Source organism: Poecilia mexicana, unplaced genomic scaffold (assembly GCF_051168715.1).
Source record: "Poecilia mexicana isolate PSO_F unplaced genomic scaffold, ASM5116871v1 scaffold_11, whole genome shotgun sequence".
NCBI lineage: Eukaryota > Metazoa > Chordata > Actinopteri > Cyprinodontiformes > Poeciliidae > Poecilia > Poecilia mexicana.
The window spans coordinates 24,925,001-24,949,319 of NW_028263380.1; the positions used below are offsets into that span (position 1 = coordinate 24,925,001).

General features: G+C 40.2%; 1 protein-coding gene and 1 long non-coding RNA gene across 4 annotated transcripts; one reads left to right on the plus strand and one right to left on the minus strand.

Annotated features, from left to right (window-relative positions):
- The first annotated feature begins 8,666 nt into the window (after positions 1-8,666).
- LOC148156575 (uncharacterized) lies at positions 8,667-12,623 on the plus strand. The gene is made up of 2 exons (XR_015764679.1): positions 8,667-9,981; positions 10,262-12,623. It is a non-coding gene; the product is annotated as an uncharacterized LOC148156575 (long non-coding RNA).
- Positions 12,624-15,246: 2,623 nt separating this feature from the next.
- On the minus strand, positions 15,247-24,072 carry kifc1 (kinesin family member C1). Of its 3 annotated transcripts, none has more exons than XM_088010470.1 (17): positions 24,004-24,072; positions 22,893-22,982; positions 22,623-22,725; positions 22,467-22,520; positions 22,291-22,365; positions 21,689-21,887; positions 21,435-21,600; positions 20,704-20,871; positions 20,459-20,572; positions 20,277-20,363; positions 19,976-20,173; positions 17,338-17,502; positions 17,115-17,253; positions 16,091-16,230; positions 15,937-16,010; positions 15,726-15,801; positions 15,247-15,484 (listed from the first exon to the last, which is right to left on the minus strand). In XM_088010470.1, exons 2-17 carry the CDS (start codon positions 22,974-22,976, stop codon positions 15,440-15,442), a joined length of 1,887 nt encoding a protein of 628 aa, XP_087866596.1. In that variant the 5' UTR covers positions 22,977-22,982; positions 24,004-24,072; the 3' UTR covers positions 15,247-15,439. The 3 variants fall into 3 exon arrangements, with proteins under 3 accessions (XP_087866596.1, XP_087866594.1, XP_087866595.1); XM_088010468.1 differs by having other exon boundaries at positions 23,981-24,039; XM_088010469.1 differs by having other exon boundaries at positions 23,791-24,035.
- Positions 24,073-24,319: the final 247 nt, after the last annotated feature.

The window sequence follows — 24,319 nt, forward strand, 5'->3', positions numbered from 1 at the left end:
GTTGCGATTTTTAAAAAAAAAAAAAATTACATTTTTAATCGACCTGACCCAGAACTTTGTCATCACCATCTGACAAAAATAAATCTAAAATGATTTTTAAAATACCCTATTAGTGATATTTTTACTCAACTTACAGACAAATGCTTCTCAAGAAATAAAATAAATATTATTTAAAACAAAAAACAAGAAAAAGTCCATCTGATGGAGTTGACAGTGCATGACGGAGTTGACACAGAACTGAAGGTGGTGACAAACTAGTGAGTAAAATGAAAAACTTGGTACATGTGAAGTAATGCAATTCATCTAAAATGCATTAAAATGAATTAGTTGCACAATTAAGTGAGATTTGACAACAATTTCACTGAAAGAGTCAGAAAAACTCTGACGGAGTTGACATCTGACGGAGTTGACGAAATGCCAAACTACCTCAATTTATGATGTTATTCTGAAGGAGGCCATATTGTAGCTCATCAGGTCCATGAAATCTTTACAGCTTACCAAAATTAAGCTTTTATTTCGCAAAATTTCATCAAAGTTTTGTAAATTATCAGTTATGGAGTTGACACATCATGGTTGTGACAAACAACTTAGGAATAAAACAGAAGAAAAAACTAAAGAATAACTTAAGCTAACCGGAGCTAACTAGCCCTCCTAGCAAAGGAAGAGAAAAGACAACGTCATGGGGTCCTCAGAAGTTCTGGTGCCCCCCAATAATGCCTGATTTTTTTACATTCTTTTCATTCCTGACGGTGTTGACAAAAACTAAGGACAAATTTCAACGGAGTTGGAAAATATCTAAAAATTATTTTTAATTCAATTTATCGATACTTTTATAATTATTTATATGACTACTTATACGTAATTGTCATAATATATAATTTTAGTATTTCTTTAATTGTTTTAAACTATAAGAATGTGTTGAGTTCTGCTCCTGGACAAGGGCTTTTACAGGCATCATCCACCGAGTACAATGTTTAAAATAAAAAAATATTCAGCAAAAAAAAGAAAAATATACATTGTTGTGCTCACATGACCCAAGTTAGTTTAGTTAGATATTTGAAAAAAATATATTTTGTGTATTTTTTATTCAAATTTCATGCTTTATCCATAGGACCTGTTTTGTCCCTATTCTCAAGAATCACTGAGGTGTATCTAGGGCTACAGCAGATCTAACCCTACAGAGCAGTTCAGCTTTAAATACAGTTAATCCTGGCTTGCACAGTCGAAGCTGCAGCAGATACAGCCACACAGAACAGTCAAAGTGTAGGCACAGTTCCAGCTGAAGAGACGGCACAGAGGAGTTCAACTTCAGGGAGCTGCGAACCTCCAGCCATGTCAGTCAATCTCCAAATCAGATAAAGTGTGCAATGTGTAGTGAAGACATCAACGTGGAATTTTTTTCTGAACATTTGTCTGACTTTCATGCAGAGCAATGTTGTGAACATTGTGGGGAAAAAGGTCAAGGGTGCCGTTGGGTTACTAAATCACATTGAAGAAGGCCATGATCCCCTACACCAGTGGTTCCCAAACATTTTCTTCTGCGTGCCCCCCCCCCCCCCAGTGGTTTCCAAACATTTTCTGCGCCCCCCCTATGGATTACAAATGGCTGTCTAGTTGAAACGACACGTGGGGGGGGGGGGGGGGCATCGACTTTTTGGGGCAAGATGAATGTACGTAGCTGAAAATAGACACCAGCATCGGTAGCCTACAAGGTACTTGTTAAGCTTAAGGCTCTGTATTGATATTAGCTAGTCATCTTTTAGCTAACATTACCTGCATCCAGCAGCTTTACTCAACTCAGTCGGTTAGTTTGGAGGGAAAAACTGAAAAGTTCTTTGAGTTTTGCTGGTTTGCTGCCGTGATTCTAACACAAACCTGCGTAGCTCCGCCCAGCAGCAGCAGGTCTCCTTCACAGGTGTAAACCCAGCGCGAGCGTCGTAGCGCTCATGTTGCGTTTAAAGGCGGCTCGGAAAAACAGGTTACGACATGTTAACGGATTAAACAGTTTTAACTGCTGATAAAAGTGACAGAGGACACAAATATGGGAAGTGTGGAAGCCTCTACTGTATCAAATTGACATAGGAATATCAGAGTTGGTCATTCTAAGGTAAAAACCCAGCGCATACAGTGTTCATGTTTTGTTTTTTCATCCAGATGGCTTCCTGCGCCCCCCCCTTCAATGACACAGCGCCCCCCGTAGGGGGCGCGCCCCACAGTTTGGGAACCTCTGCCCTACACCAAACATCACCATCTTTGCCAGTCCAATTTCTAGCTTTCAACCCGCAACATGGGGAACCAGCACCACCTCCCCGGGAACCAGCACCACCTCCCCGGGAACCAGCACCACCTCCCCGGGAACCAGCACCACCTCCCCGGGAACCAGCACCACCTCCCCGGGAACAGTGTGTTGCACCTTTGCAACACCCCCAGGCAACTCCTTCAGTTGCTTCTTCACCTATTCCCCACCTTAGGCCTCCACAGGTGAATTGGGTCACCTTTCTTCCAAAGCAGTTTGTGCAGGTCATCAAGCCAGCAGACCAAGAGTGGATTGCACAGTGCTGTTACCACCCTACCAGACAGCTTAAGCAACAATTCTCCCAAAACTGGTTTCATCCACCTAGTCTACCAAAGATAATTACTGCACCTCCAGATCCAACAACCTACTTCAGGCAGGCAGAGGATGTTTTTATGGGCACCGATGCAGATGTGGGGAATTCCTTTAAAGTGTCATCAGTGCAACACCAAAATGCATCACTCTGGAATATACACAAAGATCAGAGAAGTTATAGACCTGGATTCAAGGTATTATTTGATTGTGGGAGACAATCCAAGATGCAGTAAATGCATGATACCTGTTTGTCCATGGAGCACTGAGGTGCTAAATCAGTTAGCTCCTTCCCATAGAAACGAGTTTCCAGCCATTCTCACCACACAATTGGCTCTGGACAAAAGGTGTGTGACTCTCCTGAAGCCACGAACAGTTGGAAACGGCTCCAGTTATGCACAGCAAGCACTAGAAGAGCTGCACAGTGAGGAGTCGGCAAAACGCACCATCTAATATCTGTCTGACTGTGAGCTTCACAAGAAGAAGAGCGCCCTAACTCAGAGCCATGAAGTGGTTGACCAGAATCCACCAGAGTTTATTCCCCTTCCTCTTGCACAGTGGTTTGAGACTGTGCATGCAAATGAAATACTCTGCCACTTGTCTGAGATGAAGGGTGTCATAACGTCGACATATGGAAGGATGCTAAAGCTCGACTCAACCAAAAAGGTACAGTAAAACGCCTCTAAAAACTTTCTCAATTCTAGTTAGAATTTGCACTCCAAATTCTAATCAGATTATAATGGTCTTTTTTTTCTTTTACCAAACAGATCACCAAGAAACTAGCTGGTGGAATTTCTGAGACCGCAACCTGGATGACCAACATCACCAATGAGTATGGCCAGGTTCTGAACTGTGTGCTGACCACAGGTGAAGGAGCAGGGTTGGAGGAACTGTGCCAGGGGATTGTGAAGCGCTTCCAGAATGCTAGGGAACCAGAGCCACATATCCTCCATGTCGACAGAGACTGCTGTAGTGAATCAGGTTTGTGATTTTCAGACTTTGTTGTAATTCATTATAACATTTGTTTAAAGTCCACAGTTTAAAATATTTAATCACTTTAATTATTGAAAACCCAATGTAAAAGAAATGTATTGTGATCTGAGTAGCAGTCATGTTTCATGTGGCAACATTAATACCATCAGCTGTGAGTCATCGGGTAAATTAAATGCTGTAGAATATATTAATTTGTGTTTTATTTATATATTTTTGCTTAAACAGGTGTGCCTCCGGTGCTTGAGTGGTTTCGGCCATGGAACACTAAAGTGAGGCTTGACGTCTTTCGCTACATGAGACGATTTACAACCGGTCTCACCACAGAACATCATCCTCTTTATGGAACTTTCTGCTCCAAGTTGTCCTGCTGCATTTTTGAATGGGATCAAGATGATGTCAACTGCCTTAAAGAAGCAAAGAGGTCAGAGCTGAAGAAAAAATATGCTGGTCATCCTCCCACAGACGCCCAAGTTTTGGCCAACATTAGCTCCAGTGAGCTTGCTAAACATTGCAGAAGAATGACAAGAGGGGTAGAAGAAACCCGGAACCTCATCCAGGAATTATTAGACTCTATGTGGGAACTGACTGACACCTCAGGTCTCCGACTGATCAACCCTGAGAGCATGTCTCATGTGTGGCAAGTGCAGCAGAAGCATCTGCCATGTATCCAAGATCCACCTGGTGTTGAACTGTACACCAAGCTTCGCTCAACACAAAAGGGAGACAAAGAAGTTCCAACCTTCAGATGTGGCAGGGGCTCGTCTTCAGTTGAAAGCTTTCATCGACGCCAGTGCTCCTTCATACCAGGTAAACTGTGAATTGGTATATTTGATGTAATTAATTTTTGTAACACCTGTCAGAATTTTAACGTACATCTAAAAATTTGAATCTGCATAATTTCTGAAAAGAATGCAAAGAAGTCACTTCATAAATGCTGCCAATCTTTGCAACTCTGTTTTTTAAGGATGGAGAAGCATTGCCATGCATACTCAAATGTATGTGCTTGAGGGTAAGAGCCCAAGAAGCTTTGGATACGAGTCGCAGATCACCCACCAAACTCTGACGTTCGTCTGATGTCCAATCTCAACACTCTGAGCAGCAAAGTGCTGGGTCATGCCCTCTTGCCAGAGTTTGTTCCCACAGGTATTGGACCTTACAATAATTTAATTTACCTAACAAATTCCACAAAAATGCTCATTTTTGTACAGCAAATTTGTCACTTTCAATACAATTGTTGAAAGTCCTTAAGGTGAGCGGATTGCTGTGGAGTATCTTCTTGCTCAGACAGAGGAGACCTCTTGGGTCCCCAACAGGACAGCGAACTGGGAGTTATTTTGCCAGAGATGCAAGCTAATGTTCAGGAGGACAGTCCTGATGTCACCAACATTCTCTCAGAGCTCCCACGACATGCTACAGTGTGAAAGCCAGTTGGAAATGCCATCCCCTTGTCAAGTTAAAACTGCAAATGGTGTACATCTGAGTGCATTACCATCTCCACCCAACTGGCACGCACCTCGCAGGAAATGAAGCGCACCCATCCCTTCTCAGGCCCATCAGAAACCTATAAAGTAACTCTGCACACCTGTGTTCTGAATGATCCCTTCAGACAAAGAACTCAGCTCCAAATTTCCACAGAGACACCACTGGTAGGGACTGAACATCAAACCATTTAACCTGCATTCAGAAAACCTAATCAGTCTTGTTTATGGAATGTGTTTGTTTGTTTATTCACTGATAACTTAATGGTAAATTAATATTGTTTGGAAATTTATTTTGTTCACTATAATTTTCAAGTAATTTTGGTTCATTTGTTTGTAGGTTTTCAACCTGCTTGGTGTGTCTACTCTGACCACTCAAACAAATCATGGTGGTCTTGTGTTGAAAAGTGAAGTGATTTAAAGAAAAGAGAAATAAAAAGACACTGAGATGAGTTGTTCCTGCGTCTCTTTGATGGGAGCAAGCCTTTTTCAAGTTTGGGCAGAAGCCGAGGTGTTTGAAGAGGCCAAAAAACTTGACACCCTGACATTCTTTTTTCCCCAGGCAGAGTCTCCCATGTCATCTCAGGTAATGTCTTAATTACACTTATATCTATTGAGAAATTTGTCTTAACTGAGCCAGTTGCCCTCGTGTGTTCCATGCTTCTACATTGGCATCTCCAATCTATTGTTATAATTTATGAGATTATCAGGCACTGACGATGACTGTTATTGAATAGTTTGGTGATGATGTAAATGAGATGAACAAGAGCAAAAAAGAAAAACATTTCAAACTTCAATGCTATAAATATCTTGCCATCTTGAATGCAGAGAAAAAGACTTGTTTTTTTGGCAATAAGGAACATTTGTTGTCGCTTCTGTGTGCCTACAGGAAGCCAGTATTGACTAAAGCCCTACCTCTCCCACTCATGCTGCTGCTCCTGTCAGAGGTCAGCTTACTGATGACCTCTCCTTTAGTGGACCAAGTAGCGGTTCATCCCAGGTAGAGTGAGACCTATGTGGGTTCATTTTGTTATTACAGCTTGGTACACTTTGTTTGGTTGCTGGATTATGTTCTATAGACAATTTTGGGATCTAGTTGTTGCTATAAAATCATATTTCCAGATTAGGCTTTGGCTTAGCTTGATTTACAGGCCCTTTTCCATGTTTCTTGGAATCTAAACATTTATTTAAATTAATAAATCTGAAGCAGTAGTTCCCTAGTCTGGTCCTCGCGTACCTCTCCACTGCATGTTTTTTTTTTTTTTTTTTTTTAAGCATTGTAAAGTTTTAAGCTTTTGTGTTTTTCTACCATTTCAATGACCCGTTTGTCACACAGACTCTTCATGGCCAGGCTGCCCAGAGACCTTCCTCAGAGTGTCTGAGTGCATTTGCCTCAAGCTGTTGAAAGAATATCAGCAAGCAAGAAACCGGCCAAAAGACACCAAGGGGAAGGTTTTGCCCATCCCGCAGTCTATTGTTCAAACATACTGCCACATTAAACAACTGCTTGAGGACTCCAACCCATACAGGACAAGACCAACTTGTTGGTCACCATCAACAATACCACTGTGTGTGCTTGGTAAGAAGTCCTTTATTTTCAACAGATACTGCACTTTAAAGATGACTTGACTTTGAAAGGAAACAATTTTTTATTTTTCAGGCTACATGAGCGGCAGAAGAGAACAGACAGGGACACTCTTCTCCAAGGTGTGAAGCTTCCTCCGAAGGTGTCCGTGGCTGACTCCTCCTTCCCAGAAGCGAGACGGCTCCCCTCCATTCCTGTGGAACACGGACATAAAAGCGTGGAGTTTAAGGAACCTGAAAACAGAAGGCGAGGCACTGATCCGTCAACGGGTTGGTGGAAAAGCTGGCTTCACACAGCATTATCCTCCATCATACCAGCCAGGACACTTTTCACAGGCCCCAGTTCCTGCCAGCTTCTTGTATCCACAGACTGATCAGCCACCATCATCTGCTTGGTCCCACTGTGAGCAGAACCAGGTGCTACAAGCGCCATCCACTTCTTTGGGTTTCTGCTACGGTCCACCAGCTCCAGGTTTGACCTCATTTGGACAAGGACAGCCATAGGAGATGGCAGGCTCCATTGTATAGGTACTATACACCACCACTTCACTCATCAACTCCAGCAGCTGCTGCTGGTTCAGCATCACCATCAGATCAGGCTCCAGCCAACATGAATCGCTACAGGAAGTGGAGACGGAATAGGGCAGAATTAGAAAACCAGGAACGGCTGGCAAGAGGGGAGCCTCTCAAAAAGCGCCAGTGGAAGCAGGACTACCACCATCAGTGTTTAGTTTGTGGTCAGGCAAAAAACAAAAGCACTGGCCATACACAGATTAAGGGAAAATGGTACTGTCAGCCTCTGGCCAGACTATTTTGGAATGGAAAGAGTCTCTTGGGAAGCAATGACTGTTTGAAAAATTTGAAAGATTTTGGAAATCTGTGAATTTTAGTTCCACAAACATGATTAGGATACCTGACATCGCCTGTACAGATACCCCCCCCCCCCAAGTCCTGACGCAAAAACTTAGTCGGTCTGGTAGTCCACAATGTACATTAGCATGAGTTTGTGAGACTGTAAGGTTGCGCTGTGACGTGCCGCCAATGAAATCAGCCCCTGTCACCCACCTCCTCATTAAGGGGTCCCAGGTTGTCACCATTGGGACCGGAGGGTTTGTTGCCCGCAGCTCTGCCAACCGACGGAGGGTGACCTCTGGCTTGATATTAATGATGTCGGTCAGCAGCCTGGTGGGCAACTCCGGGTGAGACTTGGAGGAGAGGTGGGCATCTAGCGGGGATGAGGCATAGCCGCACCCCTCTACGGGACAAGGCTGTCCCCTGATGTTGACTCGCCCCGACCGGTAGTTGGCTAGTATCCTCTCCTCCAAGTTCTCAACATCATGCACTCCCTGCAGATGTCTCCCTATGTTGTTGAATTGCTGGTGACACTCCAGGCAGAACCCCATCCTGGATCAATCTGTCAATGACAAATAAAATTAATTTTTAATTATCAACATATATGGTATTTAAGCACAACCGTTAGCTGTGTGTTTCCCAGACCTTAAATTACTTTCCACAGGTGCCTCCCTATAACCAGAATACTCCCTATTTTAGAAACTGTAATTGTGGCAGCTGCCTGAGGTTTGTGGGGCTCCAGGTTTTTACGCATTCTCTTCTGCAAACACAACAAAACCACAGGACAATCACCAACTCCTCATTAAGGGCTTCCAGGTCCCAGGTTGTCACCATTGGGACCGGAGGGTTTGTTGCCTGCAGCTCTGCCAACCGACGGAGGGTGACCTCTGGCTTGATGTTAATTATGTCGGTCAGCAGCCTGGTGGGCAACTCCGGGTGAGACTTGGAGGAGAGGTGGGCATCTAGCGGGGATGAGGCATAGCCGCACCCCTCTACGGGACAAGGCTGTCCCCTGATGTTGACTCGCCCCGACCGGTAGTTGGCTAGTATCCTCTCCTCCAAGTTCTCAACATCATGCACTCCCTGCAGATGTCTCCCTATGTTGTTGAATTGCTGGTGACACTCCAGGCAGAACCCCATCCTGGATCAATCTGTCAATGACAAATAAATTTAATTTAACTGTGCGTTTCCCAGACCTTAAATTACTTTCCACAGGTGCCTCCCTATCAACCAGAATACTCCCTATTTTAGAAACTGTCTGTGTGCAGTCGTATTTTGTCTCTGCTGTCTTCCTTACCTATCCTCCCTCTTTTTTCCTTGATAAGACGAGCTGTAACCAAGGGTCTTTAGAACACTCGGAGGAGGAGTTTGCTGAGACTTCTCCTTTTGCAAAAGCTTGGTCATGAAATTCATATGCATTGTCTGTGGTTCTTTTAATGAAGGTTCAAAAGGAAAAATACCCATCATTATTTGGTGCCGAAACCCAGGATCTCTCACGCCCCCGCTGTCAGGCAGAGGAAGACTCGCTGAATCCGTGCACGGCCAGAGTCAACGGGACCTGGAAAGAAAGACCCAGGAAGTAAAATTCTTCGCTGGGTCAGCGACGTAGGTCCGACTTTGTCTGCCAACGGCAGAGTGACGAGATCCAACTGGACAACCCGAAAATTACAGAAACGTAGGTGAATTTTAAAATTGAAGATGTTATGAAGGTTTGAGTCCTTGTCAAATGGCGGTTTGACTAAAGAAGTTATAAAGGTTTGAGTGCCAGTTGACAGTTTCAACTAAAGGCAAAAGGTAAGGCTCTTGGAGCCCCCGTACTTCAAGGACACCTCTTAAGGGCAAGTCCTCATGTAGATGGGAAGCTTATTACTGTGCTGATATTGCTGTTTTGCTACTGCTGCTTTGTTGGTGTGTGTGTGTAGCAGAGTTAATTTTATTTTTCTTTATGAACCTTCTCAAAACTAATTTTCTTTGAATTGACATGTCTGTTATACATTATTTCTGTTTTATTTTGCTTTCATTTTTGGTTCCTAGTGTGCAAAAATCCACCCTCATCTATGAATATTTGTTTTTCTTTGTTTTTTAATTGTATTTTATTTTGGTGGGGAAGCTTTTATTTTCTTTTGCGTGATATCCTGTGTGTTCCCACTGCCCTCCTCAGTTCACGCCAAGCTGCGCTGGGGAGAGGTAAGTGTACAGAGTTGTCTTTCATTTGTGTATTAAAATATTGAAAACGTTCTAAAAAAATATGTTGTAAACTCACATGTTATATATATTGTTTAACCGTTCATGTTTAGCGCAGCTCTATGCTGGGCATTTGTCTCCCACATTGGTGACACCCATCAAGTTTTCTGTATCAACGTGGTTATTTTGTTTTTATTATTTATTTTTTTCTTTTGGTTGGTTAGGGTGTTTGTGGAGAATCCGGAGCCCAGGAGCTGCTGTTTAAAATGTTCTTGTTTTGAACAGGTATGTGTGTTTCAAATTTTATTTGGATGTGAAATTAATCTATTTAGTATATTTCTATGTTATGGTGGAAGATTGTAATTATAGGGCAGATTATTTCTGTTTAGGTTTTATTTTAATTGTTTTGTATGACTGTAGATTTATTTTATTAGTGAACATCAGAGAATTTTGGTTTTGTTTAATGCATTTCTGTCAGTTCGCGCCAAGCTGCGCTGGGGAGAGGGTGTTTGTGGAGAATCCGGAGCCCAGGAGCTGCTGTTTAAAATGTTATTGTTTTGAACAGGAATAAAATTATCCTGGATCCTGATTCCGGTGTGATTGACTTCCTGTTGCCAACCGCTACATGTGCATGAAGGAGTAAATGGTGCTTCTCTCTCGGAGTAAAACTGTCTGTGGAATTAGAATCCAAAGTGAAGAACCGCTTGGAAGCTCGGCTCCAAGTAGAAGCCTGTTCTTCTGACCCGAGCGCTGACCTATGGCACTTTCTCTGAGAGCACATGATGCTAAAATTGCAAGTGATTTAAATAATGGGAAATTAAAATTTGATCAATGGCAAATTGTAGTAAAAACTTTGGAGAACCGTGTAATAAAAAGGCGAAAGAGGACGCGGCAGAGGCAGGAGGTCACAATAGGTGAAGATCCCAAAATGACTCCACGCCATTTAAATGGCTGCTGGACTTGTGGCAATACTGGCCACTGGGCAAGAAACTGCCCTTCAAAGAATGCTGCACAGGGCGACAGGAGGGGTGGTGGAGTGATGAGACCACAAACGGGAGTAATCCTCAGTATGATCACGCTCTACCACACCCCAAAAAGACTAACCACCAGACTAAATTGATGAAATGGTGGACACATGTTCAGCTTGTTGCACATTAAGTAAAAATAAATGAATAAATAAAAGAAATTTAATTCCTGTACAAAACCAGTGCATGCAAAATAATTTTTAATGTTACTAAAAATTAGGTTTAAACCTCACAAGTCGGAAATAATTAGTTTTAGGAAATGCTAGTTTTTTTTTTTTTTAAGCATTCCTACACTTTCAAAGAAAAACTAGTTGAGAGACGTCTCACTGAAATAAACATGGGAACAACTTCTTTGTATGCTAAAAGTGGAATTGTGACTTTCCTGAAGGAGAAGCTGAAAGATAAAATTAAATAAATTCTCAGAACAATGTTTAATGTATTGTCATAATCAGAATATAACACCAACTTGGAGAAATGATCCTTTGGCAGTGTATCTGGAGGGGTCAGAGGTCAGAGTAAGATACCGACCTGGACATTATCCAGCCTCATGTCTCTCTTAGGCTTTGAGAGGAGGGCTGCCCGCTGACCTCACAGTCTGCAGCACTAAGATCAACAAATTTAGAGAAATCCATTGTTCTCTGAGACGTGACTCAGATGAAGTTAACAAACTTACATTTACACTTTAAAATTTAATATTGTACAGGATAAGAGACTTCAGGCTCCAACATGTTTCATGTTTATATGTGTTTGAATAAGGAAAGGATTTATGATTTCTTAAAATGTTGGGTAATAAGTGGCTAAAAACTATTAAGATGAAAGAAGTTATATGGAAAATGTTTGTAAAACGACAGAAAGATGAACAAACCCTAATTGACTCTTATTTGCTTCTTTCCTTTTCCTGTCTGAGCCTCGCTGCGGTGCGTCTGACCTCCGACCTCAACGCAGACCTGTCCTGCCGATCAGATGACGTCCCTCCTTCATCACCAGCCAATGATGGTTGATAAAGAAGCAAAAAAGGACGGGTCGAGTTCTGCCATCTGGGTACTGAAGGCACTAAAATGTCCGCTGATCCTGATTCCTGGACATCTGGGAACTGCCATGCAGCAGACTACTGTATGGAGTCCTGCTGGACGTTTGGACTGGAACTATATCTCTGTTTGACTGCAACTGAAGTTTCACAACCCCCACTGGTTTACTCTTTGGCATCAGCGTGGAGGAGGAAAATAATGTGTTTTAAGGAAAAAGAAGGCAAACTGAAATGTTTTTCACTTGTTTCATTGGTGGACAACCTGGACATTCGCTAAGGGATGGTCTGGACAACTTATAAATAATCCAACACCAGAGCTAGTTGGACTGACGGGGAGATGGGGGGAGGACCAGCTGCAGCGACGCCAGCAGCAGGAGGGGGAAGCGAGAAGTGAGACAGGAGAAATACGAAAAGTTATACACGCACTGCTGTGATGGAGAATGTGCTCACTAATCCTGTTTGCATATAGGAATGATCTACCCAGAAAAGAACATTTTAAAGGTTTTTAGGTGCAATGTTGGATAAAATTAATTTTGTACCCGTTAACTCAGTCCTTAACAGAAGGACCAGTGATCCTCTTAGGGCCCACGAGCCATAGGTTGGGAAACTGAAGGAAAAACCTGTAATGACTAAAGGCTAAGAAAAAAAACTGATAGCGTGATACGGCTAAATTACACCAACTAAAAATTATTACAGATTCAAAGCTAATAATGATTTGCAAATGTTTTATTTTATTTTTTTTCCTTTAAAAGATACTAGTTTGGAACTAAACATCTAAGTGTTGAAAACAATTGATATTGCTGTGTAGAAATATTTTGTTGAATTTAACTGAAATATTTAATTTAGAGTTTAATTCTATAAAGAATCTACAAATTGATTGTTTTTGTGGGATTTTTCATATTGGAATGAAAAATTATAAGAAATTTTACTACAAAATTGAGTAACGGATGAAATTATTGACCATTTAATTTAAAATATAAAAAACTTTCATTGTTGTCTGAAATACCAGGTTAAGTGAAAGTCTGAGACTTTAAGCAACTTGGTAGATATAAATGGCTACTAAAAACCGATTGTGAATAAAAGCAACATTTTCTAGATTTCAGTCCAAAACATTTTAATTTAGATTTGATGTCAATAAATTCAAAAAGAAAAATCTTGAATTAGAGGATTTGGTTTAAATTTAAGATGGTCATTTTTATTTTAGAGAAATTGAATAGAAATGTTGAAAGCTGCTGAGTTTAACAAAGAAAAACCAAAAGATAAACCTGCAATTAAAAGGCGTCTTTGCTACAAGATCTTCTAAAACCAATAAACCTGAGTTCACCTGAATTAAATATTAATCCTCCCAAAGATTTTATTTGAAGCTTAAGTGATTGTGACACATGGGCAATGCCATGTGTGGAAAAGGGAGAAGGGGAAAATTGTGAGGTAATACTATATAACTACTAAATTCTTACATAAAAAAATGTTTTGTTATGAACTTTTGAGTTAACAAATACTGTTGGATGATTGATGCTTTTTCTAAATGGGTTGAAATAGTTCCAGCAAAGCATGCAGATGCTTTGACGGTAGCTAAGGCTATTTGTAAAACTATTATCCCAACACATGGTATTCCACAGACTGTTTATAGTGACAATGGACCACATTTTGTAAACCAAGTGATACAAAACATGGCTCACTTGGGAATGACATTGAAAAACCACTGTGTCTATCAGAGTGCAGGGCTGGTGGAAAGAACAAATGGTACTGTGAAAAGCAGATTTAGAAAATGCATGGCAGACACTGGCCGACCCTGGCCAGAATGTTTAGATTTGGTGAAGCTCTATATGAGAATCACCCCGACAGCAGATGGTCTAAACAGGGGTGCCAAACGTGCGGGCCGGAACCGGCCTGCCGAACGATTTAGTCCGGCCCGGGGGCTAAATGCATTATTATTATTCATGAAAAAACATATACTTCGTTTAATTGAAAATTTGCAGTTCCTATACTGTCCACGAGGGGCGCTGTGTTTTATTCAGAGCACACAACATGATGCAACACTGCAGCGGAACTAACAGCAGATGGCAGCACTGAGCTTCAGGTTCTGTAAACAAGTTGGATTCTATGCTTTACCAGCTTTTTATTTTGGCCCTGGCAACCTCATATTTCTCGTGCATGCTAACATACATACATGTTATGTATGCATGTTTTTCTATATGTATGCATTTTATGCATCAACAAATGTACTCAATCAAGTGTCTGTTTAAAACAGCTGACACTTAAGATTTCAAATGTGTGAAGCCAGATAATTTGTTCAAATTGCTTCCCAGATGTTTAAAATTGATTTTAAATCTTTTCTTAGTTTTTGTCTGTTGTATTTTGTGATGCAGGACAGTGTTTTTAAGTTCCAAAAACTGTGAATAAATGTTTTGCAACATTGTACAATCACTGAGATCAGTTCTTATGCATAATGCACTTAAATAAATGCTTAACTGAGTAAAAGTATTGTTGAAATTGCAGATACCTTTCTTAAAAACTGAGATTCATAATATATTTTGTAAAAGTTAAATTCGTTTAATATAAAAATCATCAACAAGTCCACTTTTATTGGTTCTATTTAATTTTGCAATGAGTTTACTTGTGTGGCCCCCTGCAGATCAGATTAAGATGTATGCGGCCCCTAAACCAAAATGAGTTTGACACCCCTGTTTTAAAAGAACTAATATGCTCACATACAGGGAAGGTGATGTAAACAAATCAGAACTAAAACAGGACCTGAAAATCAACTGGAAGGTCAAAAACCTCTGGACTAGAACATTTAAGAAAAACTATGAAACATGTTGTAAATAATAAATTAATTATGCTCCTATATGAACAGTTCTTTTTTCCTTTACTGAAGATTCCTGAACATCCAGCTGACATTAAGGAATCAGTTCATTTGTTAAAAACAGGCAACACCAGAATTAAACTGAACTATGAATTAAACTGCGGCTGCAGACAGCGACTCTGCGCCTTTAAGGCCATTCCAGACAGGGGGGCCGGATTTGGCCGACAGAAAATCACATATTTCAAGTAAGCTTTAATAAAGACGCTGATAATCACAGAATAAGGAGATTTAATTTAATATGTAAATGTATATAAAAACTTAAAACTGCCACACCAAGAATTTTATATTCAGATATTTTTAAAGGAATTAGTCATTTTTTCCCCAATCCACTAACAAATGTCCAGAGTAAAATTACAGCTGGGTAAAGAAGTATGGATTTCTGCTGCTGAATTTAACAAAAAGAAAAGTTTTAAAAAGCGCACTAAAGAAATATACCGCCTAATCCTGCTGTGATGACATCACAAGAGGCATCTTAGCCACGCTGTTTATTCACCCACCCTTTTCTATTTTGCACCTGTTAATCAAATATTACAGCTATTTATCTGTACCATTGAGTGAGTTTATTATGTTGTGAAATATTTTTAAATCTGACAAATCCTCAATTTACTTGTTTTGGAATCCATTAAAGTCAGTTTATTCTTGAAAGTAAAAAACCTTTATTGTTGCATTGTATATTATTTAAAAATTCTTTGTCAAAAATGGCTCCAGTTCAAAGCACAACTGAGCAAAATCCAAACAACAAAGAGTTAATGACAAACCAAGTACAAACATCTTACAGATTTTCTACTAAAGTAGAAAAAAATGTGACCATGTGAAAACGTCGATCTATTTCTTGCTGGAACTCGCCGTCCCGATGACGCAATCGTTCACCTGGAAAAACAGCAAAACAAAAATTAAAAAAAGCTTTTATGGCAGAACTGAACATGAAGCTCTATTTAAACAGAAACTCATCAGGGTGGTGATAAACATGAATGAATCACTGAATAATAAAAGCCCCAATATCAGCCATGTGTCAAACTGACTAAACAATGTTTTAGTGAAATGACGTCTGTGGATTAGAAGAAAAATGTTTTATTTCATGGTAAATAATTCAGACCAAACTCTGACTGACCTTGCTGGCAAACCTCAGAGAGTTGAGCGTTTCTCCAAAGCTGTTCAACTCTGGAGAAATGTTCACGAACATCAACCTGGAGTCCAAACAAGAAAAATGATCAGAAACCTGAAACACGACCGATGGTTCTACAGTCAATCTGATTAATATCTTTTAAATCATTTTTTAAGCAGATGAGTGACTTTTGCAGGGTAGATGAAGAAGAACTCACGTTTTGCTGTTTCCTCCGAGGCAGTTCTGCAGCAGGTAGGTCAGCTTGGAGTTCCTGTATGGGACGTGGCTCTCCTGAAACGGTTATTTTTTGTTTTAGGAGCAGAATGAAAACTGGCTCATGTTGTGAATAAATGACTTTGGGTCTCACACACCTTGTTGGCCAGAGAAGTGATGACGATGCCCAGGTTGGACAGGGAGCTGTTGATGGACGTCATCTCCTTGAAGCGCTCTCCCTGAGACTGACTCTTCACCATTCGCTCGCTGCCGGCCAGGTCCACCAGGCAAAGAGTGGCTGTAACCATGGAAACAACGAGCAGGAGGGTCGGTCAGGAAACTATTCGGTCAAAACACCAAAACGGGTGCAGCAACTAAACTCTGGAGATGATTTATGATCTCTGTTTTTGTAAAGTTTTAATTTGTCAATATCAACGTTTCTCTTTAGGATTAATACAGAAACTTGTGTAAACATTAAAGTACAACTTTTTTATGTTTTTCCTTTTATGGTGTTTATATCAGGAGTAGAAATCATAAAGGACAGAAAAGCTCAAAAGTTAAATTTCATCAGCTTTTATCATCATTTAGTAGTAATATTTGCCATTGGCATGGTGGCTAGCATTACCAAATCAATCTTCCCATAGATTTATTGAGTATGGATACATTTTCTGGTCCAAGTAGAAAACAAAAATCATTTAAAATGTCTAAACTCCAACATCTCCAAAAGGATTCCAGATTTTCCAGATGAAAAACATCTGACGGCTTAAAATGATAAAACAGAGGAACTGTTCATATCCTTATTGTTCCTTCATCTAGAAAACTTCTGGCTCTTTTCAGGCTTAATGAATGGAAGAAAATGTCCTGAGATGTGGTAGAAAATATTCTCCTTCTTACATCTCTGACCTAATTTTAGATCCTCAATACTGAACAACCTATTCTCTGAAAAGCAGCTTCCCCACTAAAGAGTGTTGCTACATCCTGGTAACATTTGTGATGTTACCACATGATGCATTCAATGACAGTCTAGTCAAACTGAAACTCCAGCAGTTTCTTGGTGAATCTCTGAAAATCTACAGTTCTGCATGAAATAAGCAAAGAGCATTTTGTTCCCACCAATCAAAAGTAATATTTTAAGTATAAAAGGTGAACCCAACTCCACCATTTGGAGATAAAAACACTCACACTTGCATTTGATGTCCCTGCCGGCGTTCACTCCCTCAATCTGCAGCTGGAACACCGAGTGTGAGCGGGAGGAGCGATCGTTCAGGGCCGTCTGGGCCGTGGAGCGGTTCTGTTTGGCGAGAGCGATCAAACCAAGAACCTGAAGGAAAAAGCAGAAGATTTCCTGTAAGTCTTTACATTTTGGTCTCTGTTGTAGAACCAGGATCCTCAGACGGAGCCGTGCCTCGTCCTCGGTGGAGACCTTCTGGTAGGTCAGGTTGGTGACCGTCACGTCGTTGCTGGCCGTCTTTCTAATTTCATGATCGGGCCTCTTGCTGGCCTTGCCAGAGTACAGCAGGTCCCGCAGGGTCTCGTTGTAGATTTCAACAAAGCTCGCAGTGAAGCTGAACTGAGAACAAAACAGGTTAAAGGTTAAAGGGCAGGAAGCTTTCAATAGACATGAAAACACAAACTGGTTTCAGTCACTTATTTAGAGTTTGAGAACAGTCTCAGTGAATTAGAGTTCAGAAACAAAAAGAAAGTGACTTCAGATTTCTGATAGGGATACAAGTTATTGATTATTGAGCTAATTGATGACTCATAAGAGGCAACTTTCTCAAAAACTTGATGGTTCCTTTGTATCAAGAGGGTTGGCAGTCTTTCTATAACAAAGAGTTACTCTTTTCATAATACGATTAATAAAACAAATCATTACATTTTAACATTTTCTCAGGTGAAGTTGTGGTTTCTAGAGAAGTTATTCTCTGATGCAAAGCATTTAAATGCCACCATGCAATGCATGGAAGGCATCCATGATTCTACACCTCAAAATAACTGCCTCTGCTTTTCACCGTTAATGCGCCTCGTACCGCTGCCCGTCCCCTCAGCGTAGATTTAAAAATGTACGGCTCGATCCTGTGAGAGGTGCCATTACTTTTGTTGACAACAACTTTGGGCTGTCAAAATAAGAGCATCACATCTCATGTTTTTTGAACAATAATATTTGTTGTTAATCTGTTGCTAAGAGATGAGCAACACGTGCCATGAGGTAAACAGAATTTTACTTTTGCAAAATTTACCAACTGTAAATTTCTTGTGTCTATGCAGATAAATAGTATTTCAAAAGAACTTGCGGTATGTTTTATACACAACAACATTACTTGTTATTAATTTGATGTTAAGAGATGAGCGTTTTTTTCCTGGTAACACACTGCCATGAAGTATAAATCAGATTTTTACTTTTGTGTTTAATGTCTGTTTTATAACATTTAGCACCAAGAAAAAAACAAAACACTCTTTTCTGCAAAATTCACCAACTGCACAATTTTTAGTATAAGATAAGTAGTATTTCAAGAAAGCAGAGGAAATCTTATTTTTGAACAACAACAATATTTGTTGTTAACTGGTTGCTAAGAGATAAGTTCTGGTAACCAAGTGGCACAAAGTCAATATCTGATTTTTACTTTTTCAAAATTTACCTACTGTAGATTTGTTTCGTTGAAGCAGATAAGCTTATGTTAAACAATATTCCTTGTTATTTGGTGCTAAGAGATAAGTGTCTTTTTCTAGAAACAAACCTCCAAGAAGTATAAATTAGATTTTTACTTTTGTGTTGAATGTCTGTTTTATAATATATTTACCACCAATAACAAAAAAAAAAAAATCACTTTTCTGCAAAATTCACCAACTGCACAATCCTTAGATAGTATAAGATAAGTAGCATTTCAAATCAGCAGAGGAAATCTTATGTTTTTTGAACAATAACATTTGTTGTTAATCTGTTGCTAAGAGGTGAGTGCGTTTTCTGGTAACCAAGTGCCACGAAGTAAACATCTGACTTTTACTTTTGCAAAAGTAAAAATCAGAAGGCACTGCATTAACATTAGTGCAAACATTAGCAGGAGGTGCCTCTTCCCTGGATTTTCCCCTGAAATAAGCTTTTTAGCTACTTCCTTTATTTAAGAATGATAAAAAAATAGCTAAGGGAACATTGTAGCTCACTTTAGCATTGATGCTAATTCTTAGCATCAGGATGCTGGGTCCCAACCAAGGGGTTCACTTTAGCAGGCCCCATTTAAATTTCTTCAGAAATCTTCTAGTCGTTTGGTTATTATATAAAAAACCCTGGATTAGCAAATGTTAGTCCGTCACACACTTTCAGTGTGGTGGAAACTGAATTGTACACAGAAATTGTTTGTAACACTTGCTTTTCCGAATAAAAAAAATTGTGGTTTCTCACAATATTTATAAAATTGTGAGAAATATATTTTAAACGTTATCAGCTTAAACATTAATTATAAATAAAACAGGAACCTCTCAGGTTGCTGAATAGAAAAATTAAAATGAAATATGCAAAACACTTAATTATCCATGAACAGAGAGATGTTCATACACAAATACTTTAGTTGTTCTTGAAGGAATGTTAAAACTTTGCTCCATTAAGTGCATTAACTCAAGATGAACATTGTTAGCATCATGTTTTTCTCAAACATGTTACTTTTTTCTGACATTCCCTCTGCTTTCTGTCATCACATCTTTCTTTGTAATAAATCAATAATTTCTGAATAAGTCGTCGCTGCTCAGCCCTGCAGCTCATCTTATTGCGCGCCATTAAGGTGAAACATAAGGAGCTTTTTGAGTGTTTATATTTCTAAACGGAACATAAAGTCCATTTTGCATCCCAAACTAGACTCTGTTTGGACCATTTCCCTTTCCTGCTATGTTATGGTCCCGCCATCTTTATTTCTGTATGAACTGGCTTTGCTTAAGGTTGACCAGTGGCGCCCTCCGCAGGATGGTGGCCAAACTACAAAAATAAAAGGTCTAAGCGAACTTCATTAGTTAACGTTAAAAACAACTGAATCAGGTGAAGCTAAGCTAACCTCCCAGCCTTGAGAGCTCAGCTTCTCCCCGGCTCTGAAGATCTGCTGCACGGCTCTGGGAATGACGCCCCTCATGTCGTCCACTTCCTCTCCCTCCATGGTGTAGGTTTTCCCACTTCCTGTCTGGCCGTAGGCAAAGCAGCAGACGTTGTACCCATCCAGAGCTGACTGCACCAGCAGGGAGATCTCGTCAAAGATCTGAAAACAAAACCTTCCCATGAGGCCTTTCCTCTGCAGCTCAGAACAGACAGAATCACAGCAGGTGTTAACGAGGAGCTGATGTCTTCCACATGTTGCTCACCTCCTGCTGTGAAGCCAGAGGCCCGAACACCCGGTCGAAACTGAAGTGATAGTTCTTCTGCATCTCGGCCGTTTTACCCGTATGAGACTAAAGGGCAGAAAAAAGGAAGACCAGTTTAAACAGTCTGATATCTTTGTGTTGGCATGGCGATAAGCAGCAGATCTTTGCTACATTATTCCCACCTCCTCAGTTTTGGCCAGCAGTATAGATTTGTTGTCGCTGGCTGCCAGCTGGATGTGTTTACTCAGGCCTCCATCTTCTAGTGGACGAACTCTACAAAACACCCTGATGTTACCCTGAAACACAAAACGATTCTCTTTTCAGCTTTATTGAACGTTAGACATTAAATTTAACCGGTGCAAACAGCAGTTAAATAAAACAGATTGGACCCAGATCTTTTGGGCTTCAGGGGTGAGCGGCGACTCGCCTTCAGCTCCTGGATGGTGTTGTGGAGCCGCCGGCGCTCCATCTCCCCGGCGTGAAGCTCGTCTCTCTGCTCCGCCACCGTTTCCTTCAGGGAGCTGATTTCTTCTTCTCTGTCTCTCAGGGTGGCCTGCAGTCGGGTCATCGTTGATTCCTGCACAGACAGCTTCATCTGCAGAGGAAACAAAAATCAGGCATGTCACGATAAACTTCACTAGATGATAAATTGTCTCAAAATTACTGCAACAAACAATAATATTGTCAGTTTGAGACCATTTTCAAGTTTTGTAATAAAAATGAAATATTAAAGCCGTTTCATTCTTCAAGACTGAGAAAAGCTTTAATTTATAAAGAACATTAACATAACCAAAATGAATTAAAATACAATAATACAAATAAGTTATGAAGTCTGTAATATCAGTCAACTTTGACAGGGAAAAAACAAAAGTGCCAGTTAGGACTTTAATTTAAAAAACATATTAAAGGGTAGCATGTCAAACTATGGTTGTCCACATGAAAATGATCTCATTTTAATCCATTATGCAATTGTGACAGGCTTAAACAAATAAAACTTAATTTCCATATATTTTCAAAATATCCATCATAAACAAAAGTCATATCTTCTCAGTTCTCTAAAAGTTAAACCCTTTAACCAGGTGTGGTTGTTATAGCATCGTATCCTTCAGGTGTTTGGACCGATCCAGAACCAGCAGGTTGGAGCAGATTCTGCTTTACCTTCAGGGTCTGCAGCTCCGTCTCCTGGCTGTCCCGCAGCGTCTCCATGACCTTGTATTTCTGCTCTAAATTGGAGAGCTCCTTCTGGAGGACGTTCTTCTCTCTCCGAGTTTCTTCAAGCTGATTCTGAACTCCAGACAACATCTGCAGCTGCGCCTCATACTCACTAAACCAGCCAGGAATCCAAAGTTAGCATCATATAAAAATAATAAATCTACACTCAACTCATTTTCTCCAATATAATCTGCTCATACCTGATTTTCCTCTTCTGTCCCTTAACTTCCTGCTCCAGCTCAGACACTTTGGTTTGATTTTGAGCCACGGAGTCCTTCAGCGCCTCGTTCTCCTCGTTTACAGACCTGTACTTGGTCTGGTAGTTGCGGATCTTACCCTCCATGTCATTAACTTTCCCCTTCAGGTCCCATGGCTTGCGGCGGGTGGCTCCAGTCACACCTGCACAAGAATTTCAGACGTTTCTCACACTTTTTCAGTCAAAATTAAATTTGATTTATTGAATTTAGCAGCTTCAGCTTTACATTTATAAATTATATTAATCAGTGAAGCTTAAAAAAAGATGGTATTGATTCCCAAGTTATCTGAGCAGGATGAGATGATCCTCATCTTGTTCAAACATAAACATGTTTATCTATAAACATGTTTATCCATATGCTTGAGCTTTTTTCTATTGCATGTACATTAAAAAGATAACTCCGATAATCCAGAATCAGCATCTCCAAACAAAACATCAAAGTTCTGGAATAGCAAATATTTTGAATATTGCTAATATATTGATGAACCTAAAGACATTTTCCAGAGTTTTACCCATTAAGGTGGACGACAGTAAACAATTTCTCACCAGGTTTTGCTCCTGCAGGTTGTTTACTGCTGCCGGCTTTTGGAGCAGTGGAGGCAGCAACCGGCCTCACGAACCCTGACAGAACAGAACCATAACATTATACTCAGGCATCGCCATCAGAACCACCATCTGCTACAAACACTGGGTTATTGTGCAGAGATAAGAGGACATCTGACCTCTGGAAGGGCCAGCAGCCACCGTGGCAGCTCCTGCTCCTCTAATTGGTCTGTCTGTTGATAAAAACCAAACAATTAAAACAAGACAATGAGATCTGTTCACTGCTGTTGGTGGTGGTTAGGTGCTGAACATGGAGAGATTCTTAAATAACATACAGGGTGGAGCTCTGGCTGCAGCAGCAGCAGCGGGCCGCTTGTAACCTACAATGGTTGTAGCTGCCTGCGGTTTGTGGGGCTCCTGTTCCCTACGCATTCTCTTCTGCAAAAACACAACAAAACCACAGAAAGGACCATCACCAACTCATATTCTGGTTCATAAGAAAACTTCACTCAAACTTATGCATCAAAATGAAAACTGAAAAAGTATTTTCTCTACAGCTTCTGACAGAATCAAACTGAAATGTAGGAAGCGTTTTCATCACAAACCTGAAGAGGAGCCATGTCCAGCAAATTTTCAGAGCTGCTGGGGGCGAGAACTCTCTTCGATGAAATGACTGGAAGTCTGGACATACTTAGCTGAGGACAGTGAAACAGTCAAAATAGAGAAATCACAAAAGAGAAAAGAAAGGTCACAACCTAGCAGGAGTCTGCTGCTGGTTAGCTGGCAGAGGAAAGGCGACTAAAAATTTACAAGAAATACACAAAAAACAAGAGCAGTCAAGGTGTGGAAGCTGAAGGAGAGCCACACATCAGCTACCTTGAAACTGTTAGAAAATCTAAGCAGTGCTCAGCACACTGATAAGATAATCCAACTACTTTACATTATAAACTTCTTATTTTATTTCATTCATTTCTAGTTTAAAATAAACATGACACGTGTTGACATGAATTAGTTTAGAATGAAAAGGAGTATGAAGAACATAAATATTGTACAGTATCAAGACAATCTACAAAACAATTACTGCTTTTAGATTTTTGCTCAAATCTATACATTAAAATCCAAATATCAGTAAATAAATAGTCAAAAACAACATTATATAACGTTAATCATGTAAATATTAAATATTTAGCACAGATAGGATTTAAATATAATTACTAGATCATGTCATAAATCTTTTTTCACGTTCCTGTCAATCCAAACAAACATGCAACCCGTTTCTAGAGTTTCTGTCTCAGAACCTTTCAGTGTAAACACAAAGGACTCGAATACTAAATTAGCATAAAACGAGAAAAACAAGCTTAATTTCCATAAAAGTATCCAGTGCACAGTTTTTAGGGTGTGTTACTAACGGAGGAGGCAGAACAAGTTCTTCTATACATCAGGTTTTTTCCCTTGTACGTGGGTCAACTCGCAGAAAAATAATTTAAACTTAGTCCAGATTACCTCGTCCCATCTAATCCTTCTGTAACCAACGTCCGCGTTGTTACTGATGTGAGCTTCTTTTAGCTTAACCTTAAAACTAAACTAACGCTAACTTATAAAACTACGGTATGCAGAACTCGTTTAAGCGTGACTTCTAAACCACTATTCAACAGTTAAAATAGTCAAAAAAGATCTATTAAGAACAAAGTACTAAAAACAAATCTGTAGCTTCACCTCGTCCCTTTCGATCCGCTGTTTCCGTCTGTTTGAATTTGAAATGTAACCGTTTCGGTGGCGCTTCGGATTCTCTGTCGTGATTGGCTGACTCAGGGTAAACTCCGCCTCCTCTCATGTGTACGTTTGTTATGTCTAACTGCATGTCCTGGTGGGGCGGGATACACACTGTTTGTACGGTAAACTCCGTGCATAAGGCAAAACCCGGACACAGGTAAGAGTTAGATAATATTCCTCAAAATTATTTTTTAGAAAATAGTTTTCCTAGTCTGGACGTGAATAACTTGAATAAAAAAGGATAAAATGACAAAGTTGA